The sequence below is a fragment of the Phyllostomus discolor genome, chromosome 3 (genome assembly GCF_004126475.2).
Source record: "Phyllostomus discolor isolate MPI-MPIP mPhyDis1 chromosome 3, mPhyDis1.pri.v3, whole genome shotgun sequence".
In the NCBI taxonomy this organism is placed as follows: Eukaryota; Metazoa; Chordata; class Mammalia; order Chiroptera; family Phyllostomidae; genus Phyllostomus; species Phyllostomus discolor.
In genome coordinates this window covers 183,107,150-183,130,698 of record NC_040905.2, presented here as the reverse complement: position 1 = coordinate 183,130,698, position 23,549 = coordinate 183,107,150, and the positions used below count along the sequence as shown (strand labels likewise).

The window sequence follows — 23,549 nt, the reverse complement described above, 5'->3', positions numbered from 1 at the left end:
CTGCAGCCAGATTACCAGGTTCCCCTGCTTCCTGGCTGTGTGACTATGACCTTGAGAAACTTTCATCCTCTCTTCTTCACTTTTCTTGTCTGTAATACAAATCTCATAGGGTTGCTTTGAAGAGGAACTGATTACTTTATGCAAAGCACTTAGAACTTCCCAGTGCATAATAATAAAAAAAATGTTCACAAATATTTGTATTTGGGACCCCTTTGGGTTAGAGGTCAAGTTTCTGCCTCTGAGCCACAGTCTAGAGATGCTTTCCTGCTACAGGTTCTGGTTTTGTTTTTTCCAGGTAAAAGGGGTGAGTGGGGGTTCCATAGTCCTCCAAAAGCTTCTCCAGGCTGTAGTTTACCCAACCCTATTATATCACATTAAAACAACTAGCAAAAATGGGTAGGAAACTCAGGCCAAGGAGGGCCCAGAAGACAAGGAGAAAACAAGCCAACTAGCTTTCCTACTTTGTAGCTCAGCTGGAACTGGGAAAAGAAGTGTCTAAAATGGGCAATACATAGTAGGCAGGCTTAGAGGCCTCACCTCTTCCTCCATTTCTCCAAAAACTCTGGCACCTCTCTTCAGTACCTCCATGTAACCCCCGCCTCCTCCTACTCCCACCAAGCACTTGATTCTTTGGAAGATCAGTACCAGGAAAGCTCTAGAAGGAGAGACACAGTGTACTGTGTTCTTGGAGGCCACAGCTTCCCTGCTTTGACTGTCTTAGACTCAGACTCAGGAATTGGTTAACCATAGGAAATCACACAGAAACTCACCAGATGCCCCAAACAACAGGAAACAGGAAGCCAAAACAGCATCACAATCTCTTTATTAGGATTTCCACTGTGCCCAGCCTTGGAGATCATCAGCTCCTTCTGGAGTGAAGGCTGAACCATGGGAAGAGCATGCAGCTGGAATGATGGGAAGACAGGGCTTGGACGTGTCCCCCTCAGCTTACTGCCAAGTTACCTTCCTCGGGAAAGCACATAGGAAAGGCATGAGGGACCACAGGGCATTGGATCCTCCATCGTTGTTGAGTGCTCTCAGAACCCCCTCACAAGCCTGAGTGTGGCTGGGAGACAGAGCATAGGCCATCTCTTGCAGGAGGCTAAGCATGAAGTCCTGTGTTTCACCACAGATATGGAAAGGCCTTGCTACTTACACTTTGTTCACAGCTGTGGTCACACCAACCCATTGTAGACACATTGCAACTTGGGTTCTCAGTCACTGGCCTAGACCAGACCCGACACCCTCTCTATGATCTGGCTATCAGGGTATGTGGCCCAGAGAAGATTTTCCTTAGTGCTAGTTGAGTCTAATGGAAATTTTCTAACCTGTTTTTTTACCCCCAAGGTTGCCAAAAGCAGTGGTAGCCGGAAAGCAACAACGGGGAAAGTGCCCAGTCCTACCCCACTCCAGGGCTGTCGGGAACAGGCACAGTGCATTGATATCCCCCACTCAGCAAGATCTCTGTTGTCTGGGCTATAAGCAGGGACCCAGAGAGATCTTGGGCCAATTCAAACTCCGCGGCATGGAGTAGTAATTTTATTCCACTGTAATAGAGGGGTATAAAGGGGTTATGGTTATAGGTGCTGCCAGGATGTCCTGAAATTCTGGCATCAAGGTTGTTCTGCCTTTGAGTGACAAGTATACATCCTTTTACTCTGCTGGTTGGAACGGGACATGCTTGCAGGTCAGTAGAACCTGTTTATAGTCCTACCTGGAGGTTACTCTCGGCTCTGGGGTGGTCATGGCTAGCCTGAGGCCCCGCCAGACAGCTCCTGCTAAGCTTTCCTCTTGGCTTTAGGCCTTCCTGGCACTACTCTTATTAAAGCCAAGATCTGCAATTGTTGAGGTTATGCTTTGGGCTGAGAGGCCTAGGCATCATCCTGGGCTTACCCCGTAGTGAGGTGCCCTCTTCCCAGGCAGTTTGATTCTGTGCTTCCCATGTTGGTGGTAGGAACGGGGGAATCCCCAGATTTGGCCACTGAAACAAGGCCAGGGTGACACCCCTCAGGGAGCACCAGGGCTAGAAAGGCCAGTGTCAACCCTGCAGCCCCATTTGAGCTGAAGGCAAGAAGAGGCGATGTGCTCATGGCTTTGGCTGACCTCAAAGGAAGAGCACTTGGAAGGGAGTCAGTACCTAGGAGTAAGCAAACACCTCCATCCCTGGGATCCAAAGGGGTCATTGCTCAAAACTGCAGAGCCTGCATCTGTTGGGGAGGGCTGGTCTTAGGAGAGGAAGCTATGGAGCACACCTGGAGAGGTTATGAGGCCATAGCTACTGCCTCAGCCGACGCTCTGTTGCTGCGGCTTCACTGAGTTACCCGTCTTTAAATATGAAAGTGGGGAAGAGGACTGCTGGGTGAAACACAGGCCTAGGGCAGATGGTCTTCAGAGGAGTGTATTTATAACCCCGGCCTTTCTTGGTTGAGGGATGGGGTGGGTGGTACCTGGGAAAAGCACTGATCTTAAGAAGAAAAGACAAACATTTTCTCCTACCCTTATTAAAGTCAGACACTAATTTCTGTGCTTGGCAGAATTTCAGACACTCATAGTGGTGGAAGGGTATGAAAAGGAGGAGAGTTGAGTCCACTAGGTTTATGAAAGTTTGAACATCTCCTTACATGCTGCTAAAGGTCTCCATGGCTTAGAACACTGCAAAGGGAGATCCCGGACAGGGGGTTGGGGTGCGTCTTCTGCACTCTGAACTGGGGGAGCTATTGAACCTCTCCTGTGGTAAAAAGTTAGATGCCTATGGAGAAGCTGGTTTTTTTCTGCTTCCTAGGACTCTCTTGGACTGGGGACTCTATCCTTTGTGGGTGGGGAGCAGTGTCCTCTGGACCCTCTGCAGCATACCCCTACCAGGGAAGCTTGGTGTCCTGGAATAGGCAGAGGTGACCTCAAATGGGCCTGATCTTGTGGAAGAACTTGGGCCTGCTTTGTCAGGCCCTGGGATCCGCTAGCTTGATCTGGCGTATGGTCTTTCACCACTCACCCACAGAAAGCTAGAAGCTGCAGCTCCAGAGAGGTAGGCATCTCCTTGATCTGTGAAGGACAGGAAATGAGAAGGTGGACTCCCAGTCCCTGTGACTGATGATGAGGCAGGAGAAAAAAGCTGTTCAGCCCTAAACGTCCAGAGCTTGTCTTTACTCAAAATGATCTGTTCATAAGGTCAAACAGCTCAAGGCCATTGATGCAAAAAGTGATTTGCCAGGAGAGTGAGCAAGAGGCCCTATGCTTAATGTGCTTTAATCTCAGGCCAGGCTGCTTCAGATGCAGTCCTTGTACCTGAGTCATGTGCTTCCTCGCTTTTTTTGGGCTGGACTGAACAACAACCCCTCTCACTGATCAGTCCTGAGTATGGGTAAGGAATATTTACCAAAAGCTGTGTTTTGAAATGCTCGGGGTCATATACATGAACCGAGATCCATCTTCTGTCTGCTTCATTTCAGTCCTAAGTAATCCAACTCCAGAAGCTTTCCACTGCTTCCAGTTCAAGCAGTTTTGGCAGGAGGAGGCCATACACCACACTCCTGGTTGCAGCTCCCTCCTCTTCTGAGCATCTCAACACTGAGCTGGATGCTGCTGCTTCTGTAAATATCCTATTTAGTACAAGTTACTTCGACAATGGGGTATGTTAGCTTCTGTATGACTGAACTAACTCAAACTGAGACTGAACCATCTCAAATAACTCTTGGTAGTCAGATCCGGCTAAACCTGCTATTAGGTTGGGAACAGAAACCTCAACCCAGGGGCTGATCCACAACATGCACTGACTTGAGAACTTGATGAGAACTTAGGAGGACAGATGGGACTTAAAGGCCAGGTGTGGTGGCCTTGTGGCAGCCTCCGCTTGTCCCCAAAGTCCTCCCATTCTAGGCCCAGGCCTTAGCCTGGTGGGGAAGAACATGTAGTTAACAGGGGGAGAAGTAGCAACCGAGGCCTTATTTCAGTGATGGGGAGAAGGGAAAACTGATGGCTTCTGTGAGGCTTTGCTGGGACTTTATCTGCTTAACAGACCTGAGAAGCCAATTCTCTTCTCAGCTTCTGCCTCTTATCCTCATTTTCAGGGTAGTTGAAAGGAGTCCCTGCTCAGGGCCTCTGTGGAGCTACGGCAGAGGCTGGCTCTGTTCTCTGCACAGTGGCACACTTTTCTAGGTCTACAGTTGAGCCGAACTGGGAGGATGGAAAAGATGGGCCTTCTCCTGTTCTCTTCCACCCAGACCTGGTCCTGTTTGGAGCCCAGGCTGTAGGGCTCCGTGGTAGCTGACTTGGGTGAAGCATCTAACACGCAGGGCTGTAACTCCTGCCATCAGACTGGTTCCATTTAGACCCCTTGGACTGTGGGCCGTGAGTTCACATCTGAAAAACAGGGGCCAGGATGGCTCACTTTGGGTTTTGATTGTTCTTCTAAAGACTTTTTGACTTGAATGTCCCGGCTCAGAGGTTCTAGACTTCTGGGTCCCTGGCAGGGGCTACCTCCCCCTTTTGTAATTAGGATTCCACAGACTAGTTACCTTCTCTGTTGCCAGGAATTGAAATTTAAATAAATAAAGGGCTGAAGTGCAGTGGTGGTTTTTAACCATTTTCCCACCCCAGCACATCCGAGGGATATAATACACACCTACCAGAACAGTGGCTCACCGCAGAAGGGATTTTCAATGGGGGAACATGGAACCTCTATTTCCAGGAGAGCATGTGAATCTGATATGCCCCTTATTAGGAATCACTTGGTCAGGGTCTCATGTAATGGAGTTGGAACTGGCCAATAGAATAGGGCGAGTCAGGACCCCCTCGTCTCTACCAGTGTGTTCTCAAAGGAACTTTGGACATTTTTTAACCAGAAGAACCAGGTCTCTGAAGGGGTGGACAGCTAGGGGTGTACGAGTGTGTGTGCACGCACACCCATGTGCCGTGGCAGGTCCAGTGTACCATGTGAAGGTGGGGGGGGGGTGTGTTTTCAGGACTGGGTGCTGCCACAGCTCCCAGGGCTTCTCCCTGTGGTGATGCATTTACTGCCTCTGTCGTGAGGTGAATGGTGTTTCAGTGCCATAAAGCTCGGTGACAAACTGAGATGCCGGCAGCGCCCCATCCTCGTGAGTCTCTACCACAGGCTGGTGGGGGAAAGAGAGAGAGGAAAAGGAGAGAAAGCCACTGTCCCTGAATTGAATTTCTCTGCTCCATGCTATCCAGGGGGTTTCAGGTGAATGGCTGCACTGTTTGGGCGAGCAGCCAGGATGTAGATGACATTCTCCCGCAGGAAGGTAGGCCAGTCCACAGACCTGGAGTGGAATCAAAGCACAGGTTTGTGAGGCTGGGTGCAGAGCCCGGAGGCTGAAGAGCCCTGACCCAGTGTCAGCATGGCTTGAGCTAGACAAAACCCAGGGAAGCCCTGGAAGCCTGACATGGTTATGGCCAGCTGTGCTTCCAAGGTGACAGACCAGCTGGCTGGCCCTATGGATCTGGGGTCAAATGTGCACTATGGGAGCCTGCTCTCTGGGGTGGGGACTTGCTGGGGGTTTTTTTGTCTTTGGTTTTTCTGGACCTTTTAGGTTGCCAGATAAAATATTTTATTTATTTTTAGAGAGAGGGGAAAGGAGGGAGAAAGAGAGAGAAAAAAACATCAATGTGTGGTTGCTTCTCATGTGCTCCCTACTGGGGACCTGGCCCACAACCTAGACATGTGCTCTGACTGGGAATTGAACTGGTGACCCTTTGGTTCACAGGCTGGCACTCAATCCACTGAGCCACACCAGCCAGGGCTGGCACTTGCTGTTTTGAGGTGGCAATAGGTAACGCCCTCTTTTACTTGTGTGTGCTGGGAGGTCAAAGGAGCAGATAGCCAGAAGAGGAAGTCCCACTCACCTGGATTCAGGCTCTGTGGGCAGCAGGGCCTTGTCCTGACTCTTGCTGCTGCTGCTGGCTGGGCTGCTGTCTGCTATGGGACCCACATGACTGATGCTGTCGGGCACAAGGACATGGACATGTAGTTAAGAGTGGGACAGTGAAAGGCCTGGCCCCCTCCCAAACTCCGGTGGACCTCTGGCTCTAGAGGATGTGCATGTCCAGGGCACATCCTTTCTGACATGGGGTGACAGTGTGGAGTAGAGGCTGCCTGATGCCTCAGCCAACAGGAGTCACTGCCTCATCTAATACATAGGAGGATCCTAGCCTGGCTATTAGCGGAAAAACAGAGAGTACCTTTCGTATTTACAGGCCTGTGGCGTGGGAAAAGGAGGCAGGTATATGAATGGGGGCAGGGATTGGTAGGAGCAGACCTGACACTGGAGGAAGGAGCCTCCGGGAGGTGTTTGCAGAACCACGAGTGCCGTGCGTGGCGGCACTCCGCCTCACTAATGGTGCTCCCGTGGCCCCACGCCAGGAAGGTGGCTCGGGCTCGCTCCCGCTCCTTGACTGTCAGAAGTCTTAAAAGAGAGTTCTGGGGAAGAAGAGACAAGATCTTGGAGGTGAAAATATTTTATAAACTGTCAAGCCACAGAGAATTTTACCTCCATTAACACCTCTGCAACCTCCCTTTGAAGCTGCCCAGAGCCTTTCCTGTAGCACCAGCATTTGTGGTGGTGTCCAGTGCCAACCAGTCTTCCCGGGGCAGTTTCCTCAGCCAGGCACTGAGTCATTTGTCATTGGATGGAATCTGAGCTCTTTTCTGGTACTGAGTCCTGCTCAGGGAGTACCCAGTGCTCCACCAACCTGCCCGGCATGCTTCCCAGGGGTCTGTCACCCAGCATCCCATATCACCCCAGCTGGCCTTTACCTGGGGACGCAACTGCTGCAGGAGTAGGAGGGACTCATGGGACAAGAAGTCAGGCCACTCTATGTGTCCTCGATGGTCAGGGTCCAGGGCTGCAAACTGGCGGGCTGCCTGCTCCTCTTGCTCCTGGCTTAGAGTCCTGTCACTGTCCCCCCGCTTTGCTGCTTGGTGGCGGTAGCGCAGGAAGTCCTCCCATGTCAGGGAGCAATCTAGGGAGGATGCACCACATGCCCGCCATGCCCACTCCTTCCTCAGACCATGGGGCCCTCCACTCCACCCTCTAGGGTACCCACTAGAGCCCCTGAACCCACAGTTCTTGCAGAGTCTTTGTCTCCAACAACCAGGACAACTCAGGTGTGGGTGTCCGTTGGCCAACAGCTTGGGAACAGGGACCTATTTTCCCTTTACCCCCCAAATTCCAGGATACTCCTTTCATCCTAGCAGGTATGATGGGGAAATCTGCCTGGCACCTCTCCACCCAGCAGTACCATCCGGCCTTACCAGGGATGACTTTACACTGCTGAAAGGTCTCGGTGACTGTACATTTCCTCCTCAGTTAGCAGCAAGTTGAGGTTATCCTGGGGGGTGGAAAAAAAGAGCTGAGTCAGGGGCCACATAGGCCAAAGAAAGGCTAAAGATCAAGAGAAATGGGAATAGTATTTGAATTGAAAGCCAGTTCTGAGATCACCTAATCCTAGCCTCTCATTCGTAACTGAGGAGACTGAAGCCCCAGAAGGGGAAAGGACTTGCTTCGAGTTGCTCGACTGTGGGGCAGAATCTTTCCCAGAACCCAGGTATCCTCATTCCAGCTCCGAGTCCCTTTTATTAAAATAGTGGTTTTAAAATTATTTTTTTGATATATTGGGTTTCCTTGAAGTGCGTTAGGAAACTGCTGTGAGGAAGAAAGGGGGCTAGTAAGTGGGTAGGGCTGTGAGTCCCTGGCCCCATTAACCAGAACAGCTACATCTTTATCCATTTTATGGATTTGCCATCTGTGTTAGACTGTGCTCGAGGAGCTATTTTAGTTGAAAATAATTTCAATTGTAACTCTGCTCTTGGTGGGTTGTTGTTTCCTTCAAATTACTCCAGAGTGGTTTTGAAAGAGACGCCATCATGACAAAGTTCCTCAAACCAAATGAGGTTTATCTGTGGTGCTGTAGAAGGTTTTTGTTTGTTTTGTTTTCTCATCCTTACCCGAAGACTTTTTTCCATTGCTTTTTTAGAGAGAGAGGAAGAGAGGAAACATCGATGTGAGAGCTAAGCATCGATTGGTTGTCTCCTGTACGGGACCAGACCAGGGATTGTATGTGCCCAGACAGGGGATCAAGCCTGCTACCCAGGTATTTTCCCTGACTGGGAACTGAACTCACAACCCTTCGGTTATGGGACAATGCCCCAACCAACTGAGCCACGCCAGCCAGGGTGAAAAGTTTTACCTCCAAAAGAGTACTGATAGGTTATTTTGTTAACATTAATTCACAATCTTTAAAATATCAAAGGTTCTTTCTAGTAGGTTATTTTTTCCCCTAAAATACCAGCAAAGAACAGGAGCAGACATTTCATGAATATTCACTTGTGGATTTCATAAGGAAGTCAAACCATTCCTTCAATAACCACTTTTGAGGACTTAGTCTATGCTGTGTAACACCGTGAGGTGTTCGCTGTGGCTGAGTGTCGAGTACACGTGTGGAGTAAGAGCAAGAAGGAATGAAAAGGGAGGTGAGGCAGGCGGAAGACTGTGAGGCGCCTCAAATGCCCTATATGGAGCCCCTCAAATTGGGCCTTTGTCCTGAGGGCAAGGGGAGTCACTGAAGGGTGTTTAGGTGTGGGGTGCCATGGTGAGATCCTTGGCTGCCGTGTGGAACATGGACTACAGGGGCAAAGTCTGGGGGCACGAACAGCAGTGAGGTGGCTGTTGCAACAGTAGAGATGAGAAAAGATGAGTGACCAAGACAAGAGAACGGAAAAGAGGGGAGAGATTTGAGGGATGTTGGGAGGTAGAATCAATAGGACCCGTTAACTTACTAGGGGGACGAAGGAGAAAAATGAGTTGGGATTGGTAACTGGGGGGGTGAGGTCAGGTGGTATTCAGCTTTTGGGAGAAAGATAAGTTCCCCGGGGGGCATGTTGAATATGAAGTACATGTGAAGCACAGAGATAAATAAAAGTGCAAGAGACAGAGAAAATTTAGGTCTGGACACACAGATTTGAAAATCATCAGTGTTAGACGGTGGCTAGAGGCCAGGGATATTGCTAAAAATCCTATAATGCACACAGCCCCCACAACAAAGAATTATGATGCCCAAAATGTCAATAGTGCTGAGGTAGAGAAATCCTGTCCTAGCTCTAGAACCCTTATGTCTGCTTCTGGAAAACTCTTTAGGTCACTGCCTAGTAACCAGTGTTCCAAGACTGGGCCTCCAGAAAAAGTGCCATGTCCCCTGTGATGCAGCAGCCCACTGTCCCTGCAGTCCAAGCTCACACAGTAGTGGCAGCTCCAGCCATGTTTCCGTGTGTGCCATCTCGGTCACCCTCTGCTGCACCGTCTCCTTGGATGTAGCCCATGCGACGCAGGCAGCCATCGTGAAAACCCTGCTGCAGACCCTGCATGGGAAGAGGCTCTCGGCTGGTCCAGACCTCACAGACATCACACATCTCATCGTTGACAACCTGGGAAAGATGGCAGGAACAAACAGGGACGTGTAAGCACAGGCAGCAAGATCAATGGCCACCAAGCACAGAGCTGCCCATATAGGGGCTGGATCTCCCTGGAGCAGCCTAGAGGAAACACTCCAACTAAGCCAGGGTTAAGGCACTATTTCCTGGCTCTTTCCAGCTGCTCAGGCCTCTGTGACCATGTTTCTGAACAGAACCAGAAATGCTACTACCATTTTGGGGAAGAATAATTTGTTGTGAGAGACTGTTGCGAGCATTGTAGGACACTTAGTATCCTGGTTTTCTTGGCACCAAATACATGTAGCAACTCCTACAGTTACTGTCACCTCCCCAAAGTCTCCCCACCCATAAATTTCCAAATGCTCCCTACAAGGGTAGTACTTAGGTGGGAAAGCTGGCAGAAGGCCTGCCACGGTCTCATTCCTTGTCACCTACTGCCCCGTCTTTCACTAAGGCTAATCCAGAATGTAACTAACATTGTTATCCTTGTGAAAGAAACTCAAAGATTGTTCTGAAGTCAACCATTACCAGGCCTCCCTGTCCTGCTGCCTGCTCCTCACGTCTAAAGTGAGGAGTCTGCCCTGGCTGCATGGCTCAGTGAACTGAGCGCAGGCCTGCGGGCCAAAGGGTTGCTGGTTGGATTCCGGGTCAGGGCGCATGCCTGGGCTGTGGGCCAGGTCCCCAGGGGTGGGGTGCATGAGAGGCAACCACACATTGATGTTTCTCTCCCTCTCTTTCTCCCACCCTTTCCCTCTCTCTAAAAATAAATAAAATCTTTTTAAAAATTAAAAAAAAAACATTTAAAGTGAGGAATCTGCCCTGACTGGACACTCACAGGCTCTCTGGGCTCCAAGCAAATATCTGGAGGCTTGTCATCATCCAGCTTCCGGGTGGGGGCGGATGAAGGCAGGGGGTGTGAAACGGCTGTTCCTGTCAAACTCCTCAGGCTCTACTCCACGCCCATCACGGAGCCTCTCCCAGGCTGCACGGTTGATGCTGCTCTCTTCTTGGAGCACTGGGGTGCTTGCCTCCGCTTCTTTCTCCTCCTGCACCTCCTGCACCGAGCCCTCTACAGTGCCATGGGACCCTGGAAGCTCACCTGTGCGTCGGATGGAAGGCCTGTCCCGTAGCCCATCCTTGAAGGCAGACACAGCCAGGCTCACCTTCTGCACCTGCTCCACTGTCTGCCGCTTGGACATCAACACCCCCATGGCTCTGTGAACTAAAAGCAGAGGGGCCAAGACTCAGCCAATGGCTCACCATGTTGAGCCAATCAATTTCAAGAAACTACCTAAGTGACACTATTACATAGTTTTTCTCATTCTAAAATTCAGTAGTGGTGAGGTGGACAGAGTAATTGTTAAGGAATCAGAAGACCTTTGTTCTTCTTCCTACTGGCCTTGTGGCTTTGGTTTCTCCATCTATGAAATGAGGGCTATCTCCTCAGCACACGTCAGAGGGCTGTCACGAAAATGACATTCATTCATGAGCTTAACAGTGCTTAGTAGACTGGAAAGCACTCTACAAATGTGAGATGGTATTTCTGTCTTCCTTCCTGTCCCAAAGCCAATTAAGTCCAGGGGTCCCAGGCCTCTACTACTTTGAGACAGACGGAGACCCGAGAGCCCAAATCTCTCCTCTGCCCCACAAGATGACTCAAGGCTTAAAGCAAGACTACAGCAACATACTCGTATTTCAGACTTCTGATAGAAGGAAAGCTCCTCCAATAAGTGCTGCGTGCAATCCATCCAGGGGTAATCCACATCAAATACCTACTTAAAGAAAGATTTATTTTTTAAAGATTTAATTTTTAAAAGATTTTATTTTTTTTTATTTTTAGAGCAAGGGGAAGGTGGGAGAGAGAGTGAGAAACATCCATGTGAGTCAATCAGCTGCTTCTTGTATGTGCACCAACTGGAGACCAAACACACAACCCAGGCATGTGCCCTGACCAGGAATCAAACCGGTGACCTTTCGGTTGATGCTCAGCCTACTGAGCCACACTGGTCAGGGCTCAAATGCCTACTTTTTGAGTCAGAGTGAATGAACTCCTATTTTTAGAGGACTCCTGAACAGGGAGTTAGGAAACTCGACCACTCGATCCATGTGGTCCAGGTTACAAACACTCCTTTGCCTGTCTAATTAGCAGCTATACCTCTTTATGGGTCTGTTTTCTATCAACAGACCCAACAACAGACAAACTGGCCCATTACAAGCTCTCAGGTGCCTCTCACATTGCTAAGGCTTTGAACATGACTCCCACATTTTTCTGCTCTGATTTTCTGAACTGTTCAAGAAATGTCCATATCCTTTATAGATTAAAAAGTATTATCATGTCTACTCTTCCTCAGCAGGACACAGCATTGGAAAGCGAGGGTGTACTGCAAAGCCATTTGCTATTTCCTAGTCTGAAGGGTCTTAGTGGAATTCAACTGGGGAATGCCAGTTCTACGTAAAGTGGAGCAGAGTCCATTTCAGCCTTGCTCTCAACCCATTATAATCAAGGCTTATTGAACAGTACTATGCGCAAGGCACTAATCACTCATCACAGGAAATAGAAGACAGGAGAACAGTCTTACCACTCACACTACTTAAAACCAGGACTCAAAGAAGAGTAAGACAGAGTGCTGGAAGTGCTTAAAGGAAGGAGAGACCACACTACTGAGAGTCAAAGTGGACCTTAGAGGATGGGCAGGAAGTTATCCTTTTGGGGGGGGGGGGGGGTGACAGAGGATAGGAGGAAAGGTTAGTGCCAATTTGAAGGCTGCTATAATAGTTCAGGCAAGATGGAGAGGGTTTCAACTGAAATGATGGCAGCAGGAATGATGATGACTGAGAGTCTTTGATTCCATGGAAATAGAATGAGGGAAATTTGGGAAGAGAATAACTGATTGGTCAAAGGTAAAGGGAGAGAAAGTAGTTTTATATTTATTTCCCAGGTTTATTGAGATATAAGTGACATAAAACTTTGAGATATAAGTGGTATAAGTTTAAGGTGCACAATGTGATGATTTGATACAAATACATATTGTGAAATGGTTATCACGACCTTTACCTCACATAATTATCATATTGTTGTTGTGCTGAGAACACTGAAGATCTACTCTTATAGCAATTTTTAAGTCAGATCACAGATGTTATTCATCTTATAACTGAGTATTTCTTCCCTTTGACCAACATCTCTCCACTTCCGCCACCCCTCAATCCCTGGCAACCATCTGTTCCTATGAGTTCAGTGTCTGTAGTCCATATATAAGTGAGATTAGACAGTACTTCAGTCTTTGTTTTTAATTTTTATTGAGTTTATTGGTGTGACATTGGATAATAAGGTGTACAATTCTATAATACATCATCTGCATACTGTACTGTGTGTTCACCACCCAAAGTCAAGTCTCCTTCCATCACCATTTATCTCCCTTTTCCCTTTTCTAACTGTCCCCACCCCTCAGTCTGATTTATTGAGAGGGTAGGGGTTTCCCCCTCCTTTTTTTTTTAGAGAGAGGGGAAGGGGTGGGGGGGAGAGAGAAACATCAACATGAGACAGAAACATTGGTTGTCTCTCGCATGTGCCCCAACCAGGGACCAAACCTACAACGTAGGCATGTGCCCTGACCAGGAATCAAACCTGCGACCTTTCACTTTGTGGAATAATGCCCAATCTACTGACACACACTAGTCAGGGGGAGAGGGCAGTTTTAAACTGACTCACTAGAACAAGGGTAGCACCATTTGCAGAAACTGAAAAATAAGAAAGAGGGACAATGAAATTGGATTTTGTACATGTTGAATTAAAGATGTCTCTGGGACATTCAGGTGTTATGTTAACCCCTGCTTAAAACTTTTCAATGGTTTTCTATAGTTTTCAGGATAAAGTCCTCTAAATCAGTCTCTGTAATGGCCATGAGGCTCTGCTTGGTCTGCCATCTTTTCTTACTCTGTTCCAACCCCGCTGGACTTCTTTCAGTTCTTGTTTGGCACGCTCCCTCTATTTCTGGGGAACTCTGAACATTCCTTCTCTCCTGAATTGCCTATTCATCTCTCAGAGCTCAGCTCAAATACCGTTCCCTCGGGGAAGTCAGTGCAGACTCCCCAGTCCAGGGTGGACTGCTCACAGCACCATGCTCTCCTGTTCTGGAGCACTTATCTTCGCCATTACGTATTCAGCAGGGTGAGTATCCGATCAATGTCAGTTTCTTGTATTAGACTGTTCTCACCCTGCACAGTGCCCATCTCCACTCCCTAGCAATGGTTTGGAAGCAAACAGAGAGCAACCATTTCCCAATTAATTACTGTAACTGTGACAAAGTCTTTTTGATATTTCATAAATTCTTAATATACATAATATCCGATGACAGCCATGTCTTCCTTCCAGAAATAACTCTTGTATGTGCTATGGTGGTGCAGGTTCCTACCCTGCCTGGGTGCCTGCACTACCATCAACTGTTAGCAAAGATACCCAATCCTTATTTTTGAATTTAAAAACTGACTGAGGAGAAAAGATCCCCATCCCCATTTGTAAAATCTATTTGTAAAATTAAAGTATATGGCTAAGAAATATTTACTCTGAATAAGTAACTGTGTTTTACAGGGTGCTGGCAAAGGAGATTTATTGAGAAAATATTATTGATCAACTTCAGGAAATCGTTTAATGTGTTCATGTCCCAGTGAGCAATTAATAATAAATTGTAATTTAAAAATCCTTTTTCCCCAACTGTAAAAAAATATTAGACAATAAGAGAATGGTTCAATTATGGTACAATGGAAAAATGAACAATAAGAAACATATTGAAATAAAAAGCATATTTATTAATGTGGAAAGGTGTTTAAAATATATGAATATATTCATGAAAAAGGCATCCCTTGAGACAAAAAACTCTCCCTTGAGATTTTCTTCTTTTTTTTCTTTTAATCCTCACCTGAGCACATGCTTATTGATTCTAGAGGGGAAGGGAGAGAAACATTGATTGGTTGCCACTCCTTTATGCCCCAGTAGGAGACCTCTTACAGGCACACCTGCAGCCTAGGCATGTGCCCTGACCAGGAATCAAACCCACGGCATTTGCATTGATGGGACAGTGCCCCAACCAAGTGAGCCATACTGGCCAGGGCCTCCCTGAGATTTTCTATTCTCTCTACCCTACTTCATTAAAATGACCCTTGTCATGACTTTTTAAAATTATTGCATGACTTCCTAATGGGTCTGGGCCTGCAATTTGAAAACACAGTCTTAGGATCATTTTACATTTTTGCTTAGAGGACTATACTTTTGTCTTTTGATTTAAAGATGTTTACCTGTAAAAGACAAGGAGAACATTGTGAAGCATAAGACATAAAATAACTTTCCCCTTGGCTGAAGTGATGTAAGAACAGAATTCCTAAGCTTGTCTTAAGAATCTGTGTGGTTGAAAGGTCTAGCAGAGATGGACAGCTACTAATATATCTTTGAAGAAAACTCTACTCTATATGAAAGGCTGATTCTCTGACCTGTGGACATATATATTTACAATAATATTTATTAAAGCACTGTTTATGGTTATTTAAAGGTAGAAACAACCTTGACAGGAATACAAAGTCTAGAGCAATGATTCTTAAATGGTGAACTTGCTGGACCCTGGGCAGGAGGAGGTGTCTATAAGAAATTCCTGGAGCCCCGACTGGTGTCTCAGCGGAATGAGTGCTAGCCTGCAAAGCAAAGGGTCCTGGGTTGATTCCTGGTCAAGGCACATGTCTGGTTGCAGGCCAGGTCCCCAGTAGGGGGAGTGTGAGAGGCGATCACACATTGATGTTTCTCTCCCTGCCTTCCCCTCTCTCTAAAAATAAATTAAATCTTAAAAAAAAGAAAGAAAGAAAAAGAAACTCCTGGAATAGGGGGAGAAGTGAGTGAATGGAAAAAGTACATCAATTATACTATTTCCAAAGAAACATGAAAAACAAATATTAAAAGCCATCTCCCCCCCCCCCCGCGCCCCCCCCCCCCCCCCCCCCGCTTTTTTGTAACATAGACTACATAACATCAGAGGTTTGTATTATCTTCCTGGTTCTTGGGAATACACAGAAGTTACTAGCTCCCTAAATGTTCTTGGGAAGGCCCTGCCAGAAGTGTATCAGAAGTTTAGGGAGCACTCATGACATTTATATTTATCAGCAAGAAGGCATAGGTTGAAAAAAATTGACAAACGCTTCTTTGGGGACCTGGGATAACTATACAAAATTCACTTGTACGTTGGAGTAAAATCAATGGTGTGCATTTGCTTCTTACTGGCTTTTTCAGATAATGTAATAGGGGTTCTGAACAAAGACTAGCCAATTTAGGAGGGTTACTCTGTAAGTGAACTGACTCATTAATAGTGTATCAGCAAACAAACCACAGAATCTCCCAACACAATGCTACAACCATTATTCTCTGTAAGGATAACAAGAATCACTATTAAGCCATCTCAATTTTTCATCATGACATAGCAGTGGTTTGGGGTTTATCCTTAAAGAATTTCAATGAAGACTAAAGATGACATCCACCAGCAAGACAAACATACATAAAAACAAATAAAAAGGACTTTCCAGTCCTGGCCACAGGATCTTGGAGTACTGCTATCCATTTTACCTGTGATGGTTCAATCTTCTAGGCCCGTAATGCAGATAATATAGAACAGAACCATTCAAAAGAAACCATCAAAAGCCAAACAAGACACCAAGTCATTCTGAATCAACATGGCTTTAATTTTGAGACAAACTGTGAGAGCGTGACAAAACTGGATTTCAAAACTGAGGCTAAAATCGTTAATGCTTAGTGGAGAGGCTTAAACCTGTACACAAAAGACCCGTTGATTAAAAGCAAAAATGTGTTGAAATATCCAAAATGCATACCTGTGGTGTTTGAGCAATTAACATAATCAGCTCTAATTTCTAGAAAAACAAGTGGTGGTGATTAGTGATGGGTAAAAACAAATGCCTGGTGAGAAAACCATGGCCTCTCCTGTGCAGGCAGAAATCCTGGGAAGAAGAGTGAGTTCAAAAGGAAATCAAATCGCAAAGATCCCATAAATTATACCTAACGATTACTTCTTCGGCTGGTGAGTGCAACTGGGGTTTTCTGCCTCCCTAACAAGGATGAAAGAGGGACAAAAAGACATTGTGTCAAGAATGATGTGACTGTCAGAGAATCTGGGGTATCTTAGGGAAGGCTTGGAAAAAACCGCAGGGCACAGGAGCAGGTGGTGTGAATGACAGAGGGACAAGCAGGCAGAAGGTAGAATAGGGCTGTCTGACTTTATGATCTGGAGGAAATGAAATAGACGACAGCCAGAATCTTTCTTCGGGTAAGAGAAGTCTGTCTAGATGCATTTGTCAGGCAGTAAGATGTATGTGGGCAGCTTGGAATGTGTGTGTGCGAGACACACCCATTCTCTTCAGAGCACACGCTTACAACGGCAGTGGGATTATGTATAAGGTCAGCGTGGTGGATGTAGGAGTAGGAGGGGTTGCTCCACAGCCAGAGTTGGTGGAGAAATACGGAGGGGAAGGCTACTAGAGGACCTTTCTTCTGAAGCTCTCAATAAAGATTCATAGTTGGATGAGCCTGAGGAGCAATCCTCCTAACCCGTAGGAGTTTCCACATTTGGCATGTTACGTACTTGCTTTCAGCTGATCCTTGATATGGGAATGGCAGCTGTGTGGAAAAGGCTCAAAAGCAATTAAAAGTGATTGCTTGGAGGTTATGAGGGCTTCCTTAGGTAGGAACAAGGCAAAGAAAACCTTTGAGTCAGGAGACAGGGAAAACAACCTGAGTGGGCTGAGCAGTTGGAAAAAGGAATCTTAGTTTTTCACTGAGAGCAAGAGGGAGAAAAATCTAGATGGTTCCCCCCGCCTTCCATGGAGTGTGGGTTCTATAAATTTTTTGAACGAATGTTGCAGAAATGGATGGGGAACAGAAGTTTATTTGAGATCATGGTATCAGTAGTCTTTCTCGTCCTCAAGGTTGGCCAGAGAGACCAATCAGACCAAATTTTCAAAACTCAGTTCCAGAAACTGCAGTCACCAGCTCATCTCATCTACTGCTTTCCCAGAGGTGGACCCTAACAGGGCCAGCAGGGGTGTGAACAGGGAACCATACAGTAGTTACAGGTAATTTCTTTGACAAAGGAGAGAGCTACAGAATTTTGGAATTTAGTCAGTGTCCACAACCACAAAGATAAGAAAAGAGAGGCTCATATTACCAAACTTAAGATCCCCTGCATTTGTGCTACATCACGGAGCACTGTGGCCTGGCCCACGGGAGGGCGGGCAGCCGCCCTACAGCTACATGTAGGAGGCCCTTAGGCTTGGTTTGGGCTGGAGACACTTAGCATGAGCAGCATCTGCACATAAGGTGAAAATTTCAAGATGTTGGATAATCGGCTCCAGGAAGCATGTGCCAGAAAGATTGTCTGAGAGCCTCACAGAAAGCCACACACCTAACATGGAAGGTGACCAGCCAGGAGGGTATTGATATACAAGCAGAACCAGGGTCTAAAAATGCAGAATGTACAGCATAGACCTTAAGCTCACTGTGTACATTAACATCCGTCTTGGGACTTTAAACAAACAAACAAACAAAACATAAAAAAAGAGTCCCTTTACCCTCTTCTGGTCTTTGAGGAAAATCAAAACCAAAATGGTCTGTCTGGCTGTTCTCCAGCTGGATTCCTAAAACAACGAGGTGTTGTTTTAGGAATCTAGCACATCACCACAGTGCTCTTGCAGCTGCTCCTAACCAGCCTTTCTGTTACCTGGCAGTAGCCTATGAACTGCTTTTAGTTTCATGCCTACAGACCTTGAAGGGGTCTGTCTGGCACCTTCCTGTTCTCCTCCATTTGCCTATGTTTATCCAGCACAGCACCACTGGCTTCAGTCTGCCCAGGAAGACATAGTCAGCCCGGGAAGACAGTTATCCCAACTGCATGGAGCTCTCCAGGGGCTTCCAAGGAGAAGGGCTGAAGAATGAGTAAAACTGCCTTCCTGCACTCAGCTCAAGAGAATAAGATGTGAGGAAGTTCCTGCTGTTGTTTAATATTTACTGAAAGCCCACATGGCCTAATATACACGAGGACAAAATTATGGTATGATCTTTAGCCTCCGGGGGCCTAGGATGAGTCTTCATGAAGAGCTACAGTGCTAGCTTCCCACAGAAGCAGAGCAACAGTTTAGGAACAGCACACCATCAGTGATTGGCTGATGTGATTGCACTTAGCAAGCAGAGCTTTTCAGCAAGATGGAGAGGCACTCCTTGTTCCCTGCTCTGGGGCCCTGAAGCACAGATTCGGCCTCATTTAATGCACTTATTACACCATAATTATCATGACTTGTTTGTTGAGTCTACAAATATTTGCTGAGGGCAGCCTACTATGTGTCAAGCACAAATCAGGTACTTAACTGTTGGTAGAATGACAAAGGGAACCTTACTCAGCCTGAGAATGCATTGTGAGTATGTTCATGTGTAGGGGGCATAAGTGTGGGATTAAAAAAAAAGGTGTTGCTTGAGCTAAATTTTGAAATATGAGTGGGAGTTACCCTAGTGGATAAGGGAAAAAAAGCATTCCAGGAAGAGGTAAAGGCACATGCCAAGGCATGGAGCTATATGGGGACTCCATCATGGCTCAGATGGTATGAAGCCAGCCGGGTGCTGAATATAAATAGGTGAGGAAACCTGCCTTCACATAAGAATCAGCTCAGAGAACTGGTCTGAGATAGTGTGCTTAAGATACTTGTTTAAAAGGGAATATAAATTTGAATTTCAGGGAGAAAAATGAACAGAGTATTGGATTTTCTGAGGCTAGGAAGCAGGGCAGCCTGGGTAAGTCCCAGGGCTGACCAGGGATTGCATTGCTTGGCCTTTGGACCTAACAGGAAACTCCTCTTCATAGCCTAAGAGCTGGTAAGAGGTGTGAATCATTGGGGCTTCCCCTCTGGGGGACTCAAAGCCTAATTAGAAGGCTAAAAAAAAAGAAAGGAAGGGAGGGAGGGAAGGAAGGAAGGAAGGAAGGAAGGAAGGAAGGAAGGAAGGAAGGAAGGAAGGAAGGAAAAGAAAATGAAAAGAACCCTGGCTCATGTGGCTCAGTGGACTGAGTGCCGGCCTGTGAACCAAAGGGTTGCTGGTTCCATTCCCAGTCTAGAGCACATGCCTGGGTTTTGGGCCAGGTTCCTAGGAGAGGGAGCGCAAGATGCAACCAGGCATTGATGTTTCTCTTCCTCTCTTTTTCCCTCCATTCCCTGTCTAAAATAAATACATATTTGAAAAAAAAAAAAGAAAAGGAAAGGAAAAGCAAGCTGGTGAGCTTATACATTTGTTTTGTGAAACATTTCTCAAACCAGAGATCATGTACTTAAAAGGGCTTTGTAAATTGTAACATGTTATTCAAGTATAAGATACTGTCACAATTATCATAGAAACCAACAGTGTGGCCAGGTTACTGAAAACATATGGGTGGAAGTAATGTGGGTAGGACAACGGCAGGGGAGCTACGAATGTGGCTGCTGGAGGAGGCACAGAACAGTTGCATTTCAATGACGCCTGGAAAAAGGCATACTCTACATTAATTCCTGTGGATAATCTGTAAGGCTGTAATTTTCCCCTTACTTTTCTTACTCTTTATAGTAAACTACAGAAATGCAGACTGATTTTTTGTGAACTCCTCAAAGGCAAGGAAGTCTCATATTTATCCAGCTTAGTGGCTGGCAAGTAGGTAGCACTTAGTAAATATATGTGATTCTCTGAGGGGATTGCTGGAAGGGGAAGAAGGATGGAGGGAGATGGAAAAAATAATCCTGTCTCCAGCTGGACACTGATGGACTTGGTTTCTTGGTCCAAAGCTGGTAAGCAATTCCTGTTAGAACTGGTCATTCAGACTGAGGGGTAGAGTGGATAATAATAGTTCAATCAATCGCTTCTCAGCCCTTTGGCTAAGATCAAGTGTAGTATCTGTTCTTCTCAGTTTAATAATAGCCCCATCAGAAATGAATAAATCAGTTTGGGAAATGAAGGTAGCAGAAACCAAGAGCACTACTGGGGAAAAGTACATGGGACTGGAAAATAAGAGTCTGTTGCTAAAAGAAAGGAAACTATTTTCATAAATATGATTCACTTAGAAACAAGTGTAGTGGGGAATAAAATACAGGGAGTATGGGAAATGGGCTAGGGGATGTCCTACTATTCATGTTCCAGGAAAAGGAAGCACTGTCAAAAAGATGGCAAATGTGTGAGGAAGAAAATCATAAGAATGTGGTCAGAGAAGATTTGGAAGATTAAAGGCTGAAAAATCCAGATATATTGGTATCCACTCAAGTGAAACTGGTTGATTCATCCTTTCCCCTTTATCTCCCTTTGTAGAGATCAGTTTTTGTTTTGTTTTGCTTTGAGAAGATTAAGACACCTGGTTACATTCTTCACACCTATTCTAGAATGCTTTGATTTGCAAACTCATGTTGTGATTAGGTGATAGTTAGACAGTATTCTTAGATAGTGATATCCAAGGTCCAATATTTGGGGAGCATCTGGAGCACGTAATAACTTTTCCAGGGTTATGAATGAGTGCAATACCAAGGGCCCACAATGAAAAGACCAGTTTAGGAATAAATCCTTAATGACAAATCTCTGAATTGGAGCCAAGATCATATTTGCAGGCTTGCTTCTTCTGATTTTCTTTAAAAGTATACAGCCCTGTTTACTTTGGTGTGTTAAGCTAATGAAATGGGTTTGAACTGAAAGGGGATTATAAACAACCCTGTAGTGGGGAGGTGCTAAACTAATATAAACCTGTCAGTTTGCTCCACTGAGCTGTGCAGGAGGTGCCACACCCAGGCTGCAGCAGCCATCAAGTTAAAAAGAAATGCTAACAACGAGCAAACCAGTTGTTCTGTTTTTTCACAAGCCTGATGTCTCTTCTCACTATGTAACCCCAGGAGCCCGAGAAAGCCACTTTTGTTAGAGGAGGATGTCACTATGTCTGGCCAGGTGGAAGAGGAACAGGAAAGAGCTCTCAGAATGTCACTGTGGTGAATTCCATTGCTTAGCTTCCTCACTACTCCGTTTTTGTTTGTTTGTTTGTTTGTTTGTTTTTGGACAAGAAACCTAGAATCTATCCTTGATCCCAAATTTACATGCTTAGGGTTCGGGTGGAAGGAAAGCCCTACCACAGCCGAGGGGGCAAGATCAGGGTGCATCACTGTATCAGGTGCAGACCCTCTGCACTTCCCAGACAAGGTTAAGCCTTCCTTGGTTCTGTACCATCTTCCTCTGCATGCTGAGGCACTGTGGGGCAAAAATATCCTGAGTGGTATCTGTGGATCATTGTCTGCTGGTGGTTGTATTCTGATGGCCACAGGACAGTGTGGATCATGCTTCATAAAAGTGATCCTGTCTCTCCTTCCTCACCTTCAAGACATTTGTAGCAGGGAGGGTTATATCAGGAGACTCCATCCTCTGAAGGGTTCCATCTAGTTCCCCAGAGCAAGTCCAGTCAAAGACCACACCCAGAGGCCTCTCCCAGACCCTCTTAAGTCCAGAGCCACCCAAAGGCATCTTGACAGAGAGGCTGCTGGTAAAGGATGCCACACCCTGAAATCTGGAGATTCAGTGGAAAACAGTCCCTGCAGCAGTCCCATCCTTAATTAAAATGTCCTAATCCACTTATTTAATCATCACATTTACTGAGCATATACTATTGTAAAGCCCTATGCTTGGTACCTTAATGCTACATATATAAAAACATACATTCTTGCTTTTGCCTCTCCTTGGTACTTTTTCCCAAATATACTTCAAAAAGCAGATTTCATGATTCCAAGCTTTGTAACGTTGGGCAAATTGCTAAACCTGAGTTTAAAGTGCCTAATGTTTAAAGGGAGATAATTTCATAAGGCTGTTGTAAGGATTATATAAGATGTTGAACATCTCTAGTATAGAACCTGGCACACTGGTGCTCAAGAATCCTACATATCCTTCCTTTCCTCCGTCAAAGGACTTTCTTTACAGGACCTGCCAGAGTCAGTTGCTCCACTTGAGCTTACTTCTTTCTTCCTCATGGTCAAACCCAGGGATTCAAATCTTTCTTTGCTTCAGAGGCCTCACTGGTCCTTCCCTTCCTTGCATTCTATGCTTTTATAGAAGTTCCTGCCTCTACTAAAATTCAGCTTGCAGCCAACTGGGTTACTATCGAGAATAAAAATCCTAATGAGGGGTAATGGACAAAGGCAGCAAGCCCCACAAGGTCCCCCACCTATGGGCCACAATTGGAGGGACAAAGTTAAAGGGAGGTCAAGGCCAAAGTCCTCTGGGCATATAGGAAGTTATTCCTGGCCTGGATCCCATGACAGGATCCCCTCCTCCAAAGAAGAGGTTCCTTCCAGACAGTTCTAGGGCACCTTCTAAGGTCCTCCTTTACACAGGGCCCTCTGTAGGGGTCCACCCCCACCGCGCAGGCTCCCGAGGCTCCCCTATGGTCCCTCACGTTCCCAAACGGTCTTCCACTGAGGCAACTCCAGAGACTACCCTTGCCCTCGAGTAGTTACACAGACGCTGTCTTTGGGACTGTGCCCTCCACACCGGGCCTCCCCCTGGCAGGAAGGCTGAGCGAGCCCTGGGAGTCCCCATTCACCCAGGGGGTCTTTATGGGAAAGGCTCCCACACACCGTCTCGGGATTCCCCCAAAGGGTGGAGGCAGCAGACAGGATTTATTCACTTACACGGGGACCCCTGGGGGCGGCTCCCATACATCACCTCAGAGTCCCTGGAGGGTATTCCGCGGCCCGAAGACCCGCCCCGTAGGGTGCCTGCCGGGTCCCCGCCGCCCTCGACCCCGCTTACCGGGACCGTCAGGGTGTGGGACGCGGGTCCAGGGCTGGCGGACTACACCTCTGGCCCCTCGCCGCCCATGGCCGCTTGGAAGCCGGCGTTCTGGGGCGGAGAGCCGGGAGCAGGCGGCGCGGGCGGAGGAGCAGGCTGCAGCGGCGGCGGAGCGCGCCTGGAGCACACCCACCCTCTCCGCCCTCCGCCCGGCGCGACTGCGGCGCGTGCGCCCGCGAGACCCCCCGCCGGGGCAGTGGGTGCGCCCCGCCCCGCCCCCTGCGCCTCGAG

General features: G+C 47.0%; 1 protein-coding gene and 1 non-coding gene across 2 annotated transcripts; one reads left to right on the top strand and one right to left on the bottom strand.

Moving 5' to 3' along the window:
- Positions 1–806: 806 nt before the first annotated feature.
- PHF24 (PHD finger protein 24) lies at positions 807–23,549 on the bottom strand. Its single transcript, XM_036021869.1, is given in 14 exon segments — positions 807–5,279; positions 5,863–5,958; positions 6,276–6,436; positions 6,773–6,978; positions 7,271–7,305; positions 7,307–7,347; positions 9,252–9,272; positions 9,274–9,300; positions 9,302–9,360; positions 9,363–9,396; positions 9,398–9,439; positions 10,281–10,340; positions 10,342–10,667; positions 23,280–23,549. Coding segments are annotated over 13 exon segments (1,194 nt in total). The 5' UTR covers positions 10,657–10,667; positions 23,280–23,549; the 3' UTR covers positions 807–5,182.
- On the top strand, positions 20,361–20,544 carry LOC114513488. Its single transcript, XR_003685845.1, has one exon. It is a non-coding gene; the product is annotated as a U2 spliceosomal RNA (small nuclear RNA).